Source organism: Haplochromis burtoni, unplaced genomic scaffold (assembly GCF_018398535.1).
Source record: "Haplochromis burtoni strain Fernald_Lab_line unplaced genomic scaffold, NCSU_Asbu1 Contig_98, whole genome shotgun sequence".
Taxonomy (NCBI): Eukaryota; Metazoa; Chordata; class Actinopteri; order Cichliformes; family Cichlidae; genus Haplochromis; species Haplochromis burtoni.
The window spans coordinates 610,333-627,435 of NW_024582459.1; the positions used below are offsets into that span (position 1 = coordinate 610,333).

General features: G+C 40.8%; 1 protein-coding gene across 4 annotated transcripts in view; it reads left to right on the plus strand.

Moving 5' to 3' along the window:
• The window catches only part of plxna4 (plexin A4), a 242,618-nt gene that overhangs the window by 25,217 nt on the left and 200,298 nt on the right, over window positions 1-17,103 (plus strand). For all 4 annotated transcript variants that reach the window (XM_005927188.3, XM_005927187.2, XM_042222942.1 and 1 more), the window contains exons 2-3: window positions 2,035-3,383; window positions 16,367-16,549. In XM_005927188.3, the coding sequence (XP_005927250.1) occupies window positions 2,139-3,383; window positions 16,367-16,549 (1,428 nt within the window). In that variant the 5' untranslated portion in view covers window positions 2,035-2,138. The remainder of the gene's footprint in view (window positions 1-2,034; window positions 3,384-16,366; window positions 16,550-17,103) is intronic.

The following is a 17,103-nucleotide window of genomic DNA, read 5'->3' on the forward strand; positions in this document are numbered from 1 at the left end:
TTTTATTTTTTGTTAATTTTTTTTTTTAATTTAATTTTTACATTGTTTATAGTGTTTTGTGCAGTGTTGGTCACTCTACGTCTGTTATGTCTGTCTCTGAATTTCAATCTACTGCATGCTTTTTATCCATGTTCCTGTCTTGGCCGCTTATTTCTCTGTCTTATGTCTTTGTCATACCTATGGTAATGATTGCTCTTTGCACACACATCTGAAGCCATGCCACCTCTCTATATCAGTTTTTATCATTTTCATCACCCTCTCTGGTCCTCTTATCATGAGCTGAGAGGTTCTGCTCTTCTCCCTCTGCCTGCCAGGAGATAGAGGGGAGATTGGTGAGATTGCAGTGAGGTTGCATTTTACACCGCCGTGACTTATGATTGCTTGAGTATAGACGTAAAATAAGTTCCATGGCAAGATAATGTTGGGTAACACTATCGTTTATGCATTCAAGTGTCCATAATGATCTTGAAGGTTAAGGCTTCCAAAAGAATTCGGATTTTTAAAGTCTGCAAATTTATAATAGCAATGTGGAAAATGTGTTGTTAGTAGTTAGAACAAGTGCAGATGATATTGAAACTTTTATCTTTATTTTAAAAACTTTGCAATGAGCAGAACTGTGCTGTTGCTCTGCAAACCTGCCTTTCTTCCGGCAAAAGATGTGCATGAAGTGTGACAGACAAGCCCTCGCATTTTACTTCAACTTCACTATGAGTGACACGTCAAGAGTTTTTCGTGTCTTCACACGACACGCTCACACAGCAGTGCACAGATTGCTATAAATTGAATATGATAAGAGAAGATGACGTTTCTTGTGCTGCTTTTCTAGGTGTTGCTTTATCATACTCATCTCTTTAGTGCTCTTGGTATATGCTAGAAAAATACAACCCTATATTTTTAAACAATCCTGGCAGATTTGATTCAATAACGTGGAGTTTATTTAAGCTACTTTTGGCTGTCCCCTTATTCACAGGGGGTGCCTCAGCAGGTAGCTCAGCATGTTTTATTTAGCAGATTTTGACACTGAATGTCTTTACTGACACAACCCCAGAGATTGTGTCTCCTCATGGGATCAAACCACTATGCTATGAAGCCAATATTGTGGAGTTTAATACGTGGTAATTTTAGCTACATGACGTTGTTATTGTATTTATCACTAGTCATAATACCCAGCTTACCACTGGCATTGGGTGTACAGAACTTACATAGGGGACCCCCATGTTTCCAGGAAGTGCTGTATTTTCTTTTTGATAATCTGTGCAGGTGTGTTTCTTAATGTGTGCTGAGTGCTTTGACACTACAGCTATAAAAGCTCTACCTACTTCATCGTGCGTCCGTTTCATTGTCGTTTGATTTCATGTAGTGTGTGTGTGTTTGTTATGGCTGCATGTGCAATGCTGAGTGTGCAAATGACCTGAGGACCACAGGGAAGCTTATTTCTGCAACCGCTTGCATTTTTTCCCTAATTGTATCTTTTTCGGCCTTTTGTGTGTGAAAGCACGTGTGTGTATGTAGGTGCTTTAAAGAGGGAGAGATGGTCCTTTACTCTCTGCTAGCAGTGTCAGCAGGTGAGCTGCCCTATTGGGAGAAAAGAGAGAAATCGCCAAAGCATGCAAATTGCTACTCCAAGGGGAGAATCAATTAGGTGCATGGCGAGTGGAGCAGAAAAGCAAGGAGGGGTGGAAAGGGGCAGGGTTGCATGCAGAGAGATGGTGCAGAGCCATCGTGATCACCTCCTCTGAGACGATGCTTTACTTCTCTTCTCTGCGCCCCCCCCCCAAATGATCCTGTTTGCCCGAGCGGTGTCTACATGCCAGCTTTTTAGAATGGTGCAGTACCTCAGCCTCATTTCTTTTTTTTCTGTTTAGCCCATTTCTTATAAATTGCTCTGGAGTCTCAGATGTATGGCCTCTTCACCTGTTTTACTCATTAAGATGTTCTGGCCTATCTGTGCCAGATAAAATTAGAACATAATAACTATCAACACAATGTGACAGTTGCAGTGTTTCATTAGGTTTTTGTCTCTTTTCTCTTTAGGTACAAGATGTCTCCCATCTGAAGAGAGGCTTCGTCCTGATAGGCCAACGGTACTGGATTGTGCCTCTGTCCCTCTCCTCACCAGTCCCACCCTCAGTGCAGCCATGACGTCCTTCACTAGGATACGGACCTATTTCTTACTATGCTGCTTCCTATCTAGTCTGGTGCTTCCTGTGACATCACAAACAGTGGTGCAAGCTCCACAGACTCATACTGCTGGCTCCCAAGTGATCACAGCGTTACTTCAGGAGGAGGAGTATGCATCATTTCATGCAGAGAATCCTGAGTGGACATTTAATCACCTGGCTGTGGACTATCGTAATGGCAATGTTTATTTGGGAGCTGTCAATCGCATATACAAACTGTCCCCAAACTTAGAGGTCCAAAAATCCCATGAGACTGGCCCAGATGAAGACAATCGCAAGTGCTATCCACCACGAATTGTCCAACCCTGCAGTGAGCCACTGACACTCACTAACAATGTCAACAAGATGCTTTTGATGGACTATCGGGAGAACCGGCTGCTGGCTTGTGGCAGTCTCTACCAGGGCATTTGTAAAATCCTTCGTCTGGATGACCTATTTAAACTAGGAGAGCCCTTCCACAAGAAGGAACACTACCTCTCTGGTGTTAATGAGAGTGGTTCTGTGTTTGGTGTCATTGTTTCTTATGGCAACGCCTCTCCAGACATGCTGTTTGTAGCCACAGCAGTGGATGGCAAGCCAGAATACTTCCCTACCATCTCTAGCCGTAAGTTGGCCAGAAACTCAGAGGAGGACGGCATGTTTGCATATGTCTTCCACGATGAGTTTGTGGCCTCTATGATTAAAATCCCTTCAGATACCTTCACTGTCATTCCAGACTTTGACATATACTATATTTATGGCTTTGCCAGTGGGAACTTTGTTTACTTTCTGACACTGCAGCCTGAAATGGGAGGTGGGCCGACCACTGGATCGTCCTCTGCTGGTCGAGAACAGGTCTACACTTCTAAGATAGTCCGCCTCTGCAAGGCAGACACTGCATTCAACTCCTATGTGGAGGTGCCTATTGGATGCATTAGCGACAACGTGGAGTACCGATTACTTGAGGCAGCCTACCTGTCAAAAGCTGGTGCTATCCTGGCACGCTCGCTAGATGTGGCACCAGATGACGATGTCTTGTTCGCCATATTCTCAAAGGGCCAGAAGAGACGTCCACGCCAGGCCTCCCAGGATTCTGCATTGTGTGTTTTCTCTCTGCGCAAGATCAATGAGAAAATCAAGGAAAGGCTACAGTCCTGCTACAAGGGAGAGGGCACCCTGGACCTTGCTTGGCTGAAAGTCAAAGATATTCCCTGCAGCAGTGCGGTAGGCATCACTTTAGAACACACTGACTTTTGTCGGTGCACCAATTTAATGACAGTACAAGGGCAGTGAGATGCTGATAGAGAAAACAAGGCTGTAACAGTAGATTCTAATTATTCCACACATACTGTACCCACACAAGTACAAACTGCTTTATATGCTGCATTTTGTTCTATGGCATCCGGTGCTATAATCCAGTCCAGGACATTAGCTTTCACACATTTCAGTCTTAGTAAAAGGACATAAAAGTGTTTGAAGTAAAGCAAACCACTGATCATTTCTCGTTTTCATTACTTTCCTGTTGAAGAGCCTTACAGCCTTACCTTTAAGGAAAGTGAATTTTGAAGTTTTTATCCTGTGTTAGTATAATGAGATTGGGTGCACTGTGGGAGGGCTTCACAAAAACTGGTGTTCTTGGGTGGGTTCACGCTCCATCCCATTACGATGAGATGTTAACCATCCACTGCCTCTTTTAATCCGCTCGCCCTTTAAACAATGCAGCTGAATGCTCAGCCAAATTACCATAATTCCATTCTCCATAACAGCATTATAAATTCAGTGATTCAGTTCATTTGATTTCTCACTTTGTGCACATAAAAAACAAGGTTAAATTGGCTGTTACATGTTTAGACCACCTTCACAAGCAGCCAACGCTGTTTCATGTGTTTTTCTTGATCTCATATTGCTCTGTTAATAACAGCAGCGAACCTGAAGAAACAGAAAATTACCTTCACAAGAGTGATTCTGTAATCTTTTGCTACATGGCAAGCATTGCTAAATAAAACATGTTCTCACTTTTTATCTTTTTTACATAACTATTTCTTAACTCGATTTCATCTAAGGCAGCGGTCCCCAACCCCCGGGCCTCGGACTGGTACCGGTCCGTGAGCCGTTTGGTACCGGGCCGCGAGAGTTGAGGCTCAGGTGTGAAATGTATGGTTTTCAGGGTTTTTATCGGTTTTCAGCGTTATTTTGTTATTGTTTTTATCGTTAACTCGGTTTTCCTGGGTCTTTTCACGTGTGTTATGAATAAATCTTCTTTTTTTCGGTACCGGTACTAGTTTTATTTTGTTGTATTTATCCGCGACACCTTAAAGGCCGGTCTGTGAAAATATTGTCGAGCATAAACCGGTCCGTGGTGCAAAAAAGGTTGGGGACCGCTGATCTAAGGAACATAAACTTCCTCTTGCTGTCCACAACATATAGTTCTGACCTCAGTTGGGCACTGTGAGACATTATGAAGTTGACCCTCTCTTGTGTTTGGCTCTGGAATCACAGTGTTTATCTATTAATCCCTCTGTGGCACAGCACACGTGCCAGGGCACCTTTGTCTGCTGCTTGAGGGCCTGATAAATCATGCCTAGGGTGGAGCTGTCAGCAGGGAAAGGAAGTGTGAGGGAGCACACAGGGGTTAGCGCTGAGAAATGATGCCATTTCAGCATGCGCCACCGCCAGCGCATAAATTAGACCCTGCTGAACAAGTGACGGTGGACTCTGCAGGAGATAGATGAGCTGTGACACACACACACATACACACACATGTGCAGCCACACTTGTGAGTACGGCTACTGGAGACATGGAAATGGAGGCTTTTAACGGCAGAAAGATTTTCTAATAAAGTAATGGCAATGCTTACATTCTTATGTGATATGCTTGCTGATAGATTTAGAAAAATCTAAATGAGCTGGACTAGAGCTGAAGTGAAAGACTTAAATAATCCTACTAAAATGTGTATACACACAATATGCAAATGAGTCACAGAGTTATAAAGATTATGTGTTAAAATCTAAAACTAAAGACTTGTAAACAAACTTAACTTTCACCTTTGCCTGTGATTGATGATATTCTTTGTAATATCCCGTGGCTCATTTTCATGAATTTTTGCTTATTAATTCCAGATTAGGTCCTTTCTGTGTTAAATGATGCATGACAGCAAGGGAAATCGGATATCTTCAGATACATAGTTGAAATTTTTTGTTCATTGGTGCAGTCCTTGGGTGTACAATAGTGACTCAGGCTCATAGTATACTGCACACACAAATATTTATGTAATCTTTTTGGTTTACTTGGCTTGGATAATTTCACACTTTTTCTTTTTTTCCCTCCTGGATAAAATTGTATTGATTTAATAGATAAATTACTAATCATTTTTGGACCAACTATAGAATTCAGATTGTGACCGTCCACTTTAAGTACACCCAGTCAACTGACTGTGAATACAAATATCTTATGAGCCAATCACATGGCAGCATCTCATCACATTTAGTCATGTAGGCATGGTCGGGATGGCTTATAGAAGTTCAAATTGAGCTTCAGAACGGGGAAGAAAAATGATTTGCTTGACTTTTACTGTGGAAAAGGGAAAATATCCAGTGAGTGGCAGTTCTCTGTTTAAAAAAAAACCATGCCTTGTTGATGTCAGAGGTCAGATGAGAATGGCTGACTGTTTTGAGCCCTCAGAAAAACAACAGTAACTGAAATGCAACCACGGTATGCAGAAGAACATAGGTTCTTTCAGCTGGAAACCATTGCCTGGTCTGATGAGTCTTGAGTTCTGCTACAACATGTGAATAGCAGGGCCAAAATTTGCCATGATAAACATGAAAGAATAGGTTTGGTTCAATTTGTGGAAACCCTTTTTCGTGCTGACCTTTACGACCCTAGTGTAGCCATCTTCTGCTTCCATCAGGATAACATGCCACATCAAATCATCTCAAATTGGTTTGGTTATTTCACTGTACTCAAATTGCCTCCACAATCACCAGATCTCAATCAAGTAGAGCACCTTTGAGCTGTTGCAGAATAAGAGATTTGGATTAGAGATGTGCACCTGACAAATGGAGAACAACTGCGCGATGTTTACGTGTGATGACCAAAATCCCCAAGGAAGGTTTCCAGCGTCTATTTAATAAAGAATTAAGGCAGTTCTGAATGCCATCTGGTACTTGCAAAGGTGTAAGTAATGAAATAATTGGTGAGTTTTACGTGGACGGTTGTCCGGGTGTCTTTGTAGATACTGCTCATTCATAAAACCCTTTTAAAGGGTTCTATGAATGATTTTTAAAACATTCAGGAAGTCATTTCCACTATTTTGTTGTTAGAAATATTTTCCGAGCTTTTGGCTTTTTACATGGGGATATTGTTTAGTATAATTCGCCCTGGTCAGTGTCCTCTTGCAACAGGAAAAAGCAGCAGCAGGACCAATAATTCTGGTCCTTTAAAACAGCAGATCATTTCAATCAAGCCAATGGGAGCAAAAATGTCACTTCTTCCTTCAATTTTAGTAATTTTTTTTTTCCCTGTGGTGGCCTGCATGTCACAATGTTGGTCATTACTGTTAGAGGGAACTTGGATGAGAAGGAGCCTTGTGGATACCCCTTTATCTTGCCCTCTTCATCATTCACCATTTTCCTCTTTCTCACACATTATGTTCCCTGCTTCTTGCTTTTCGTATACTTTTTTTCCCTTTCAAACGCTGTCGTATTTCCAACATGATATGTTTTTCCTCCAATTAGGGAGAGGATGAGCAGCCCCGAGGCTCATTAGAGTAGTCTGGCTGTATGGACCAATGTGAACACATTGGCGCGCACGCACACACACTTTTGATATGGATGAAACGCGCTCTCAGCCAATGTGGATAAACCTAACCACTCTCTATGCCAGAAAAGATGCATCACAGGCATAGCCACAAAGCCCACTCGATACTAGTGGCACTAATCGGATAGTAGCATCACATTGTAATTACAAATGTTAAATAAGTTTCGATTACATACATTTTCCTTTTAAGCATAGTCATTTAGAATCTATAAAAACAATAGAAATTTGATCAACCACTTTAATTTTACTTAAAGATATTTTACTTAAGTTTTGCTATTAAATTAATCGCAAAACTTATTTTTCCTATTATGGATGTTGCAGTTTTTAGTTTACATTTTATTCACCAATGCAGAAATGAGATTTCTATATTTTCTTCATTGGTTTGTAGCAACATATTAAGTGTGAATAATGTGCAAAGGCACATTAACAGGATGCAAGGTGAGACTAGGGCTATATAAAATGCTTACTCCTTCCTCAGACCTTTGATTCCCTATGCCATTTTTAAGAGGCTTTATGTTGTAATGGGAAAGATGCAAAGAGGGAGACAAGGAGGAGAAGAAAGGAATCTACAGAGAGGGTGAGAGAGCTTTAGAAACTGTGTGTGTGGCTGGGGTGGGGGGTGATTCCTCTCTACCCCAAATGGCCATGCTTGGCTGAGCCACATAATGCATGCTCAACAGTATAAGTCTGCAAAGGGTCTGCATCCATAGATCATAGTGAAATGGCATGCGACCTATAAAAAAAAAGAAAAAAGCTTCCTGTTTCCATCACTGTGTCAGCAGAAAAAAACAGAACAACAAAACAGCGGGATTGCAGTAAATTCGCTCTCTGCTCTGTTCTCACTCATCCTTGACTTATTGCTCGCTACACATGCCACTCTCCTTTTGCCTGTCCCCCAATAGAAATACTTACCATCCTTGTTTTGTCTCAGTGTCTTGGAGTCTCTACCCCTATCTCCTTTATTTCCCCTTACAGTGCTTTCCACAAGCGCAGAGAGGAATACCATCCAAACACGGATGAGAAAAGCGCAAGGTCGTCTCTAACTTGCTGGCAGGCCACGGTCGTCCCCTTATCCCTTTTGCTAATGATCATTAATTACATGTCATTAACTAACATGCCACGGGCTATTCTTTCACATTTGTCATGTGCTATCGACTTCACATTCTGAATTCACTCCAATTAATTAGATTATTCTACTCGGCCGCCGCTGTTTCCTTTAGTCTTTTTCTTGATCTCCCTCACAGTCCCCCATCACGTGTGCTCATCGCTCCCCTGTTTCATCCTTCACTTGAAAGGAACTCTTGCAATATTGCAGTCTCCGTCTTCCCCCCATGCTCACTTTTCAGGTTATCGACTTTTCTCGCTTCGGTTTTATTCTGTGTTTGACCAACCTCTGAATGATGTTGTCTCCCGTGCTGGTCATCTTCATCCCTCCTCTGTCTGATTGCGGAGCTTAATCAGTTATTGGCTGCTGCTGCTGCTGCTGATGAGTCAGTCTAGGCCACATCCTCAGGAAGGGAAGGGCTAGTGGATTCATTAAGGACCTCCAGACTGCTCCCCCTCCTCCTTCCCCACTCCCCACTCCCCACTTCACCCCACTCCATCCACATATCCGCTATCCTGCTTGCTGGCTGTCTCGCTAATTAAATCTCCATACATGATACGACTTGCTAAAGGTCAGAATCCATCACAATATCATTATTCTGTGATTAAACAAGTGTCTCTTGCTTCTTCCACCATACACCATGCTGGATGGCCTCGACCTGAAAATGCTGACTGAATCGGGACCTTTCATTTCTTATACCCGCTGTTTTCATTGGCTAAACTATTCTCTATGCTCCTTTTCCTCCCAATATTTTTTATTTATATTCCCAAATATCAGCACTCAGCACTAATATTTGCTAAGATAAAATATGAGACTAGATACATAAAAAATATGTATCACTGATGGAAATGCTTATCCTTCAATAGACAGCTTTTTTTTATAAGCAGCCTGCTCTCCTGTCAAGATAAAGGAGCTTTAGATATTAACTCTATTAAACTCCCAAACTAAACAACAAACAGCTATGCTATAATTGAGGCCACCACAGTGGAAACAGAAGGTTATGTAATGTTGGTCATGTGACACTTTCAGAGCTCCACTAAATAGTGAGACTTTGTCAAATAGAGGGACTGACTTTGATTGAAACCCTCACCAGGGCAGCAATCAATGGGAGAGGGAACCCAGCGCTCTCTTGCATACAATTGTCTCTAACATAACTGTCTAATGCCTTTTATTGGGAGCGTTCAGCACAAGTTTAACATATCCACAAGTGAAATCAGCAAATGTAGCTGCTGCACTGATTTGCAGCAGCTGTGACTAGTGGCTGTAGCTCATACCTCATGAGCTGTCTGCTGCTGGTAATACATGCAGCATTTTTCAAAATCATTTTTGAGTTAAAATAATCTCCTCATTAATCATTCCAGAAACAAAATGATTTTCCGCCAGTGCATAGTGAAAAGGAAAACACGGATTAGGGAGTTATCTGAAGCACCTATCTTATGATATTCAGTGATTTTTTTATTTTTTATTTATTTTTTCTCTCCCCCACTTCTGCACCTTATTTCAGCTCCAATATTCTCCCACCTTTTCTCACTTCTGGCTCTGCCCTAGCGTTGTCTCGGTTTCATTCCAAAAATTGTCACGCTGTTTCGTTAGCTTCTCATTTGATTGTTTTCCCTAACCAATATTTATTATCTGTTGTAACTGCTCAGCTAACAGTTGGCAGGTGCAAGCATCCACAAACATGAATTTACAAAATATCACCGGTTTATCAAAGCCTGCCTCCTCCTATTGAAACCTGCCAGCAGAACGCACAAATAAATCAACTTTGTTTCAGGCAGACCCCAGCAAGCATGTGTTCCGCGTAATGTACGCATTTGCAACAGCGTATGTTTTAATATTAATGTATATTTATTCTCTCCCATCATTTTGCATTCAAGATTCTGTAACTGCAAGGATCTGTAAAGACTGATGTCATGTCAGCATAAACAACAAACATCAGTAAAACCATATCCATTACAATTAAGTGGCAAAATGCTCAATTTTAAAGTTGGAAAATAGAGCATTTATTTAGCAATAAAAAAAACAACTTAAGAAAGACTTAAGATATTTTAAAAACAAAAAACAAAAACAAAAACAAAAAAGCTCTCTGTGTGCAGTAAAAAACAAATACCCCTGTTTTTCTTGATCACTTAAAAAGTAACCTGTGCTTTGATTGGCAACTCTTTATTCATCCATGCTAAAGTGAAGTTTGCTCAGATTTGCTTAACTAGTAGTATAATGTTTACTAACCCAAGGCAAGCATATCTATTGCAGGTCTATTAAGATACACAGGTTCTATGGTAAAAGAATAGTCAGGCTAACTTCACGTGTTAAAATTAACTCTAGCAAAAATACACCCATAGAAAAGGAGGCAGGAGGTAAATTTTTAAAACCTGCATTCCCCTTTATGGCATAGATGGACTTACTTCTCATAAATATTGACACTAAAACAACTTATTTCTGGAAAACTGTCATCTGTAAACATTACAATCATTCTGTATATTGATTACATCATGATTCCACGTGAAAAATAAATGCAAAAATCTCACGATGATGATGATTTTGATGGAAAGGATAGGTTAGTGAGATTAGTGATTAACTCAAAATCAGTGGAGATGTCTATAATCAGGAGGTATAGATTACAGCTGTAGTACCTGTAAACAGAGCTGCTCTGTGCAATACCTGCAAAGTCTCTTAAAAACTTGTGGTCAAGTACTTCACACCTGGCACAGGAGGTATCAGCTGAAATTGGATTCCCTTCGACAGCTCATGCAGTCTGAAGAACATTACCTAATGTCAGCTTCTATGTGAAAGTAAAACTTTTTCTCCAGACACAAAACTGCGAGATTAAAGTTTGCTTAAGAATGTGAAAGAAAGCAAGAAGACTACAGGACCCATTGTTTGATCATATAAGACCTAGATAGCTGTGTTTGACCCACATGTTGGACCTGAATCTGCCCCTGGGCTAACCGGCAGGGGAGCACTGTGTGATGATATAGTGATACGTGAGCTTTAAGGTGCTGATGACACCATGCCCATGGATATACCAAAACACTGGCTGACAAGATGACACTGCTGCTCTAGAAGCTTTGCAGAAAAGAAATATTGCAGCATAATAATGATCTAAAGCCCACTGCCAAAATCACACGAGATTCTAAAGGAGACCAAAGGGAAATATGACTCGTCCACGTGCTCTGTGCTGCATGACCTGAATTAAATAGAACAATTTTGGAGTATTTTGAAGGGAACGGTAGAGCAAACCAACCCAAAGCAAAGATGGAAAAAAAATCTAAAAAACTGAAGAATATATTTTAATATACTTTAATTTGTTCCTACTGTTCATTCTCTAACATCAAATGCAATCACTGTAAGGCAATACAATTTGGAATCATTTGACATATAAGTAATATTACACAGGGGTGTATTCACTCATGCACTGTACATATTTATTCATCTTCAGTCCTAATCATTGTTACTGGTTGTCAAGAAAGTCCCCAGGGTCCTATACAAAGAGGAAGATAAGCCTAATTGTGACAGCTCTTGTAGTCCATGTCGACACCTGTACATTCAGACTGAATTTTGATCACGATTCAGTCAGAGAACTGAAAAAAAAAAAGCAGTCTCCTTTGGAATGCCCTGTAGATGCCTTAACAAAGCAGCAAAAAGCAGTGAACCTCAGCCATCAGAAAGATTCACTCCGACTACACTGCACATTTATTTTTAAGAAGATGAATTCAGTTTTTGAGTTTATATTCCTGCTTTCCTTTGAATTGTTCTATCCATATATTTTCCTGTCTCTGCTAATGCATATTATTAGGTTTCTGGGTCACTACTTTTACTTCCACGTGTTGAACTCTTGTTTGCTGTGCAATTCAATTCTCCCCTTTGGTGCTGAGTTCCTATTTCACTTATTCTGCCTGAAACAAATATCAGAAAACAAAAAAGCTTGCATAAGGTTGGACAGTTTCCAAAACTGACAGATTTCTCGATTTCTGTGTATATAGATATACTTTACCTGGTGGTTTTGGTTCTAGTAGAAAATTATATTTTTCTTTTGGACGTTAGCTTGCCCCTTGCCAATGCCTCTCCCTTTTTGAATCTGGACTTAGGAATGGGAATAGTGCACATTAGGCTACTCTAGTCATAAAGATGTTTTTCTTTAACAGGATGAGAGTAATATTGAATGATGGCTATTTTGCCTAAGATATAAGTACCATCATCTTTCTGAACTACTGTAAGTTACAGTTAATGCTCCTACTGCAAAACATAAACAGAGATCTGAACAAGTCTGTTTTTAAATGAGATAAATGGTTACTAGTGACCCAATCATACCAAAAAAAATCCTTAAAAACTTAAAACTAAGTTTTAGATTGTTTCCAATTGGTGAACTGCAAGTTTTCATAAGGAACTGAAATTGAAGTGTAAGCTGTGAGTGTTCTGTGTTTTACTCTAAAACTCCTGTTGCTGCAGGATCTATACAGGAAAAAATGTTTCATTATAGAAAAATCAAATGTTGACATTTTATCTTGCAAAAAACAAAACAAAAAACCCAAACACTGCAAACCCACTTAGTCATGACATAATTCCCTAATGCCACCAATCATCCTGGCAGGTTAGTCATTTAGCACAGTAGGGCAAAAGGAAAATACCAGATATCCAAGTGGCTAATTATGCAAAGAACAACTCCTATGATACTTTATTTTCATTGGCTGTTTTGTGAGAGAATGGTCGCCATGTTATAATCAGGAGGTTTACAGTAAAATAAGCTAATCATAGTCAACAAATGTTCAGGGATAAAAATAGATTGATCGGTGAAGTAATTAAAAGTGCCAGAAGCAGGATAATAACCGCAATGAAAAAGAAAAGCTAAATTTGCAAGAAATTGTTTCTTTGGAGCCTTTAGTGGTTGAGTAGTGACAAGTGACATGAAGTAAACGTCTCTGTGGTTTAATGTGTGCCATTAACTTTGGGAACTTGCAGCCGATGGAATGGGCCCTCACAACAGCGCAAGCCCAGATTAGGCCATACATCAGAGAGCGTTGGAGAGCGGATCTCTTTCAGTCCCCCACTAATCGCATTGAGCAACTCTCTCGCTTCCGCGTGCGCTCACTGCCCCCTCTCTCTTTCTCCACTCTGTATCTACTGATTCCTCTGCACAATCCAGAAGAGAGCTCTCTTTGTACTGGTGCTGGCAGGCGGACAGAAGCAGAGAGATGGATATGGCTGAGAGTGACCTGATTCTGCCTCAGTGCCTGGCCTCTGTCCAAATACAGAGACTCTGCTCTCTTGTCCCTCTGTCTTTAGGGAGGAACTCTCTATCTTTCTCCTCTGTTGCTACGCTGTGGGATGCTGGCTGACTTACCTGCCAGGCTTGAGCAAGAAATTAGTTTGTTTACTTTAGAGGCTTTTGAGTAGCTACAGTAGCCTGCTATTATTCAAACAGGTACCACATTTTCAGACATATTCAACTATATTTACCTGTGCATCTATTTGATTTAAATCCAAGACCTCCTATTCCTGTGAACTGAGATGTTTGGAGGGACTGAAACTTCTTCAATGTTTTGGGTCACTCATTTGTTAACAGAAAAGAAGAGATATTGGGATAAAGAGTGAGCTCATACTGAGTGAACCGAAGGTGATCGCTTGTCTTTGATGAAACACATTATAAAAGAAGGTCCATTGAGAATTAATAAATATGCGAGGGGAAGAAATTAGATGTGCTGACAAAAAGAGGAGGAATAAAACATGTTAGAAGCAGTGATGGCACTGGCAGACAGTCTCATGAGCTATATATTGTTATTTATTTGCCAGTAAGAATTGCCACTTTTGGTGGTTGTGTAATAAAAATGCATCTTCTTCCTGAAAGCACTGACAGACAAAATGTATTTCATTAGATTGCAAAGTGGAGGATGGAGATAGTGGTGATTGGCAACCAGGAAAAATAAGTCATTGTGCGTTAGAGGGAAGAAATGATAAAACAGATGCTCATTTTTATTTTTATTTTTTACACGTAAACACATCCTCTTCTTCCACATGCATCACCCACAGATGCACAGATGTGAATGATGTTTTTGCACTGATGAAACATGATTAATCTTTGCAGGAGTGGCTGCACTTTAGTCATTGTCCAAGGAAGTTTCTAATCACTGAAGCCTGAAATTCTACAAAGCACAGTCCATATTGCTTCTAATAGACTCTGTTAACCTTTGAACCCAAGCATGATGCAGCATTTAGAGGGTGTTTTCTTCCTGTCACATAGATGAGGAGTAATAGTAGTACAAATTGATGCAAGGAAGCTGCATTACACATTACTGAAGAAAAATAGGAGGGGTTTGAAGGGTGGCAGTTGACCCTTTAAGGAATGACCCTGGTTTTCATTGGAGCACCATTAGTCTAGCATAGTGCTACCACATGACTTAGAGGACAGGGAGTGCATTCTTGGCAGCCTCTCATTCTGAAAAGGTCATGTCAGGAAAGGCGAGAAAAGAGGAAAAAAACAAAGGGAGAAAGTCTTCTACTTGTATGTTTTCACTGTGCTCCGATATTCATCTTTGTTTAGATTCTTTGGCATCTCTGTCTTATTGGTATATATCATTTATCCCCTTTTCTTTCTGTCACTCTTCCTGTCCCTTTTTATCCTTATCTCAACCCTTTAACCATATGGCATGATCTTGACCTAAATTCAGGTCATCTCTATCGATCGTTCCTACCGCTCTATACAATCCCACTTTATAGCCCGAGGCTTGCGGCCTAGAGCAACCATGTTCCATTTGTCTAATGAAAGCAGATCCCACACTTCCACTCTGGCTTGGTGTGAGGCTTCTGATGATGATGGTGGCCTTTAGTGACAGCTTGTTTGGAGACACCCAGTAGTTGCAGGATTTCTCGAAAGCCCACAGGGTGCACTTCCAGTAAGAAAAATGGAAAAATGGGTCAAAGGATGACTCTGCCCATCAAAGGGACCTTCACCTGACAGTTCACACTTCTAGATTTGAAAATTCAGTTGGATTTTCGTTGCATGCCAGGATAATCCTTTTGCTATTTTACTATGAAAACTTTTTGATTTTAAATGAATAATTTCGGGTAACGTTAACTTTATGCTGTCAACCTCATTTTGCCAATTATTAATGCTGGACTAATAGTGTACATTTATATTGCATTTAACAAGCTTCCTTTTGACATTCAAAGAACCGTCCAGCAAAATGTAGCTGAATCTGGTGCTTCACCTTTGGATTTATTACCAAATAACTTTTCCAGCGGTACAATTACCAGTGCACAGCTAGTGTGGATTGACTATAAGGCATTGCTCTACTTTTTTGTCGACTCTGGTGAGGACACTGGTGTCAAAGAAGTGAATCTATTTGCACAATTAATGGCTGACCTTTCAGGATACAGTCAATACAGTAAAGTGTGGCTATCATGAACAATGAAATTTACTGATGGTTTTGATAATTTCTTTTCTTTTTAAGGAAAGCGGTACCACGTGCATTTGCATTTCACCCTGCAGCAAACCACGACATTACGAAGCGATTAATCAAGCAGTGGCTGCTTCAGTCCTAAACTGGAAAAAAAGCGTTTCAACCCATGCGCTCCGAATAATGACCAATCCACCACGCCATTGTTCTCTTATCAAAACCTATAAGTCATTCTGCCCACTGTGACTGCAGAAAATATACCAGCTGACAGGATTAAACACATGCAAACATAAAGTGTAGAGAGGCATAGGACATGAAGCACACCTATCTACATGTAATTACAAAATCACAGCGGCTTGTCTACACTGAAAGCGTAACAGAAGAACCTCGTCTAGAGTTGTAGTTCTCCCTGCTCTAAATCAGTTTCTATATATATTTAAATGCATTGCAGTGTTTTGCCTCACAGCCCTGTGATAATGCTGCACTGCTTTTCCTTTTTTTCTTTTTTTTAAACTCAGTTCACGTTGAATCACTTCACATTGGATATCTTGCCGCACAGGCATTTCTACAGTTGCTGTTGCATTGGGTGGACGGTAGGGAATTGTGCCTGACAGAGCAGCCTCTGGCATTATTACAGAACTTGAGGCTGACTGCAGTCTCTTCTTTTTTTTCCCCCCCACATTTGCTGTATCTTGTGGCCAGCCAATGGTCAGAGATTATCTTTCACATCCAAAATGTTTCTCCACCCTGCTCATCTTCCCTTATAGAAATACCCTTTACAGTCAGATGTTGTATTTTTGTTCTCACGAGAAATTAAGATATGAATTCATAGGAGTTTGCCAAATGAGCACCTCAAAATCTGATTGTGCTAATTGTTGTTTTCCTTGCAGCTCTTGACCATTGACGACGACTTTTGTGGCCTGGACATGAATGCTCCATTGGGCGTCTCTGAGATGGTGAGAGGCAAGCCTCTCTTTTCTGACGCCGTTGACAAAATGTCGTCAGTCATTGCCTACGTCTACAAGAACCACTCACTGGTCTTCGTGGGAACAAAAAGCGGTCAAGTCAAGAAGGTAAGGGAGACAAATATAGGTTGAAAGATAGCACAGATGGTTAAATTGATATAGGGAGAGATTTGCTTTCTCTCAGTTAGAACGTAGAGTAAGGGCTGGGAATTGGGGACTACTGGATTGGAGGAAGGATAGTAGTAACAAGGCAGATTGACTTTCAGGCAAATCAGCTGACTCAGCTGTATTCGCAGTAGAAGAGACGTGTGTGTTTGTGTGTAGGTGTGTACATAAAACGGTGGGAGAGCGGATGGAGGAAGTGTGTGTACTTCAGGGTAGAGAGAAAGCGAGTGTGGTGTGTGCGTGTGTGCGTGTGTGCGTGCGTGTGTGTGTGTGTGTGTGTGTTTTGAGGAAAGGGGATCAGGCGTGCCCCTTTGGGGGTTTATTCCTACAGTAAAGCCTATCTGGTATCTCTCAACATCCTCCTCATCCACTGCACCATATATCACACATACACTCGTATTCGCCTGTATCAGTGGTATCCGCTGTACTTTTCCCTCACTTTGGACTTGTATAAAATCCAGAGCCCTGGGGGCCGATTGTAGCACACATCAGCATGT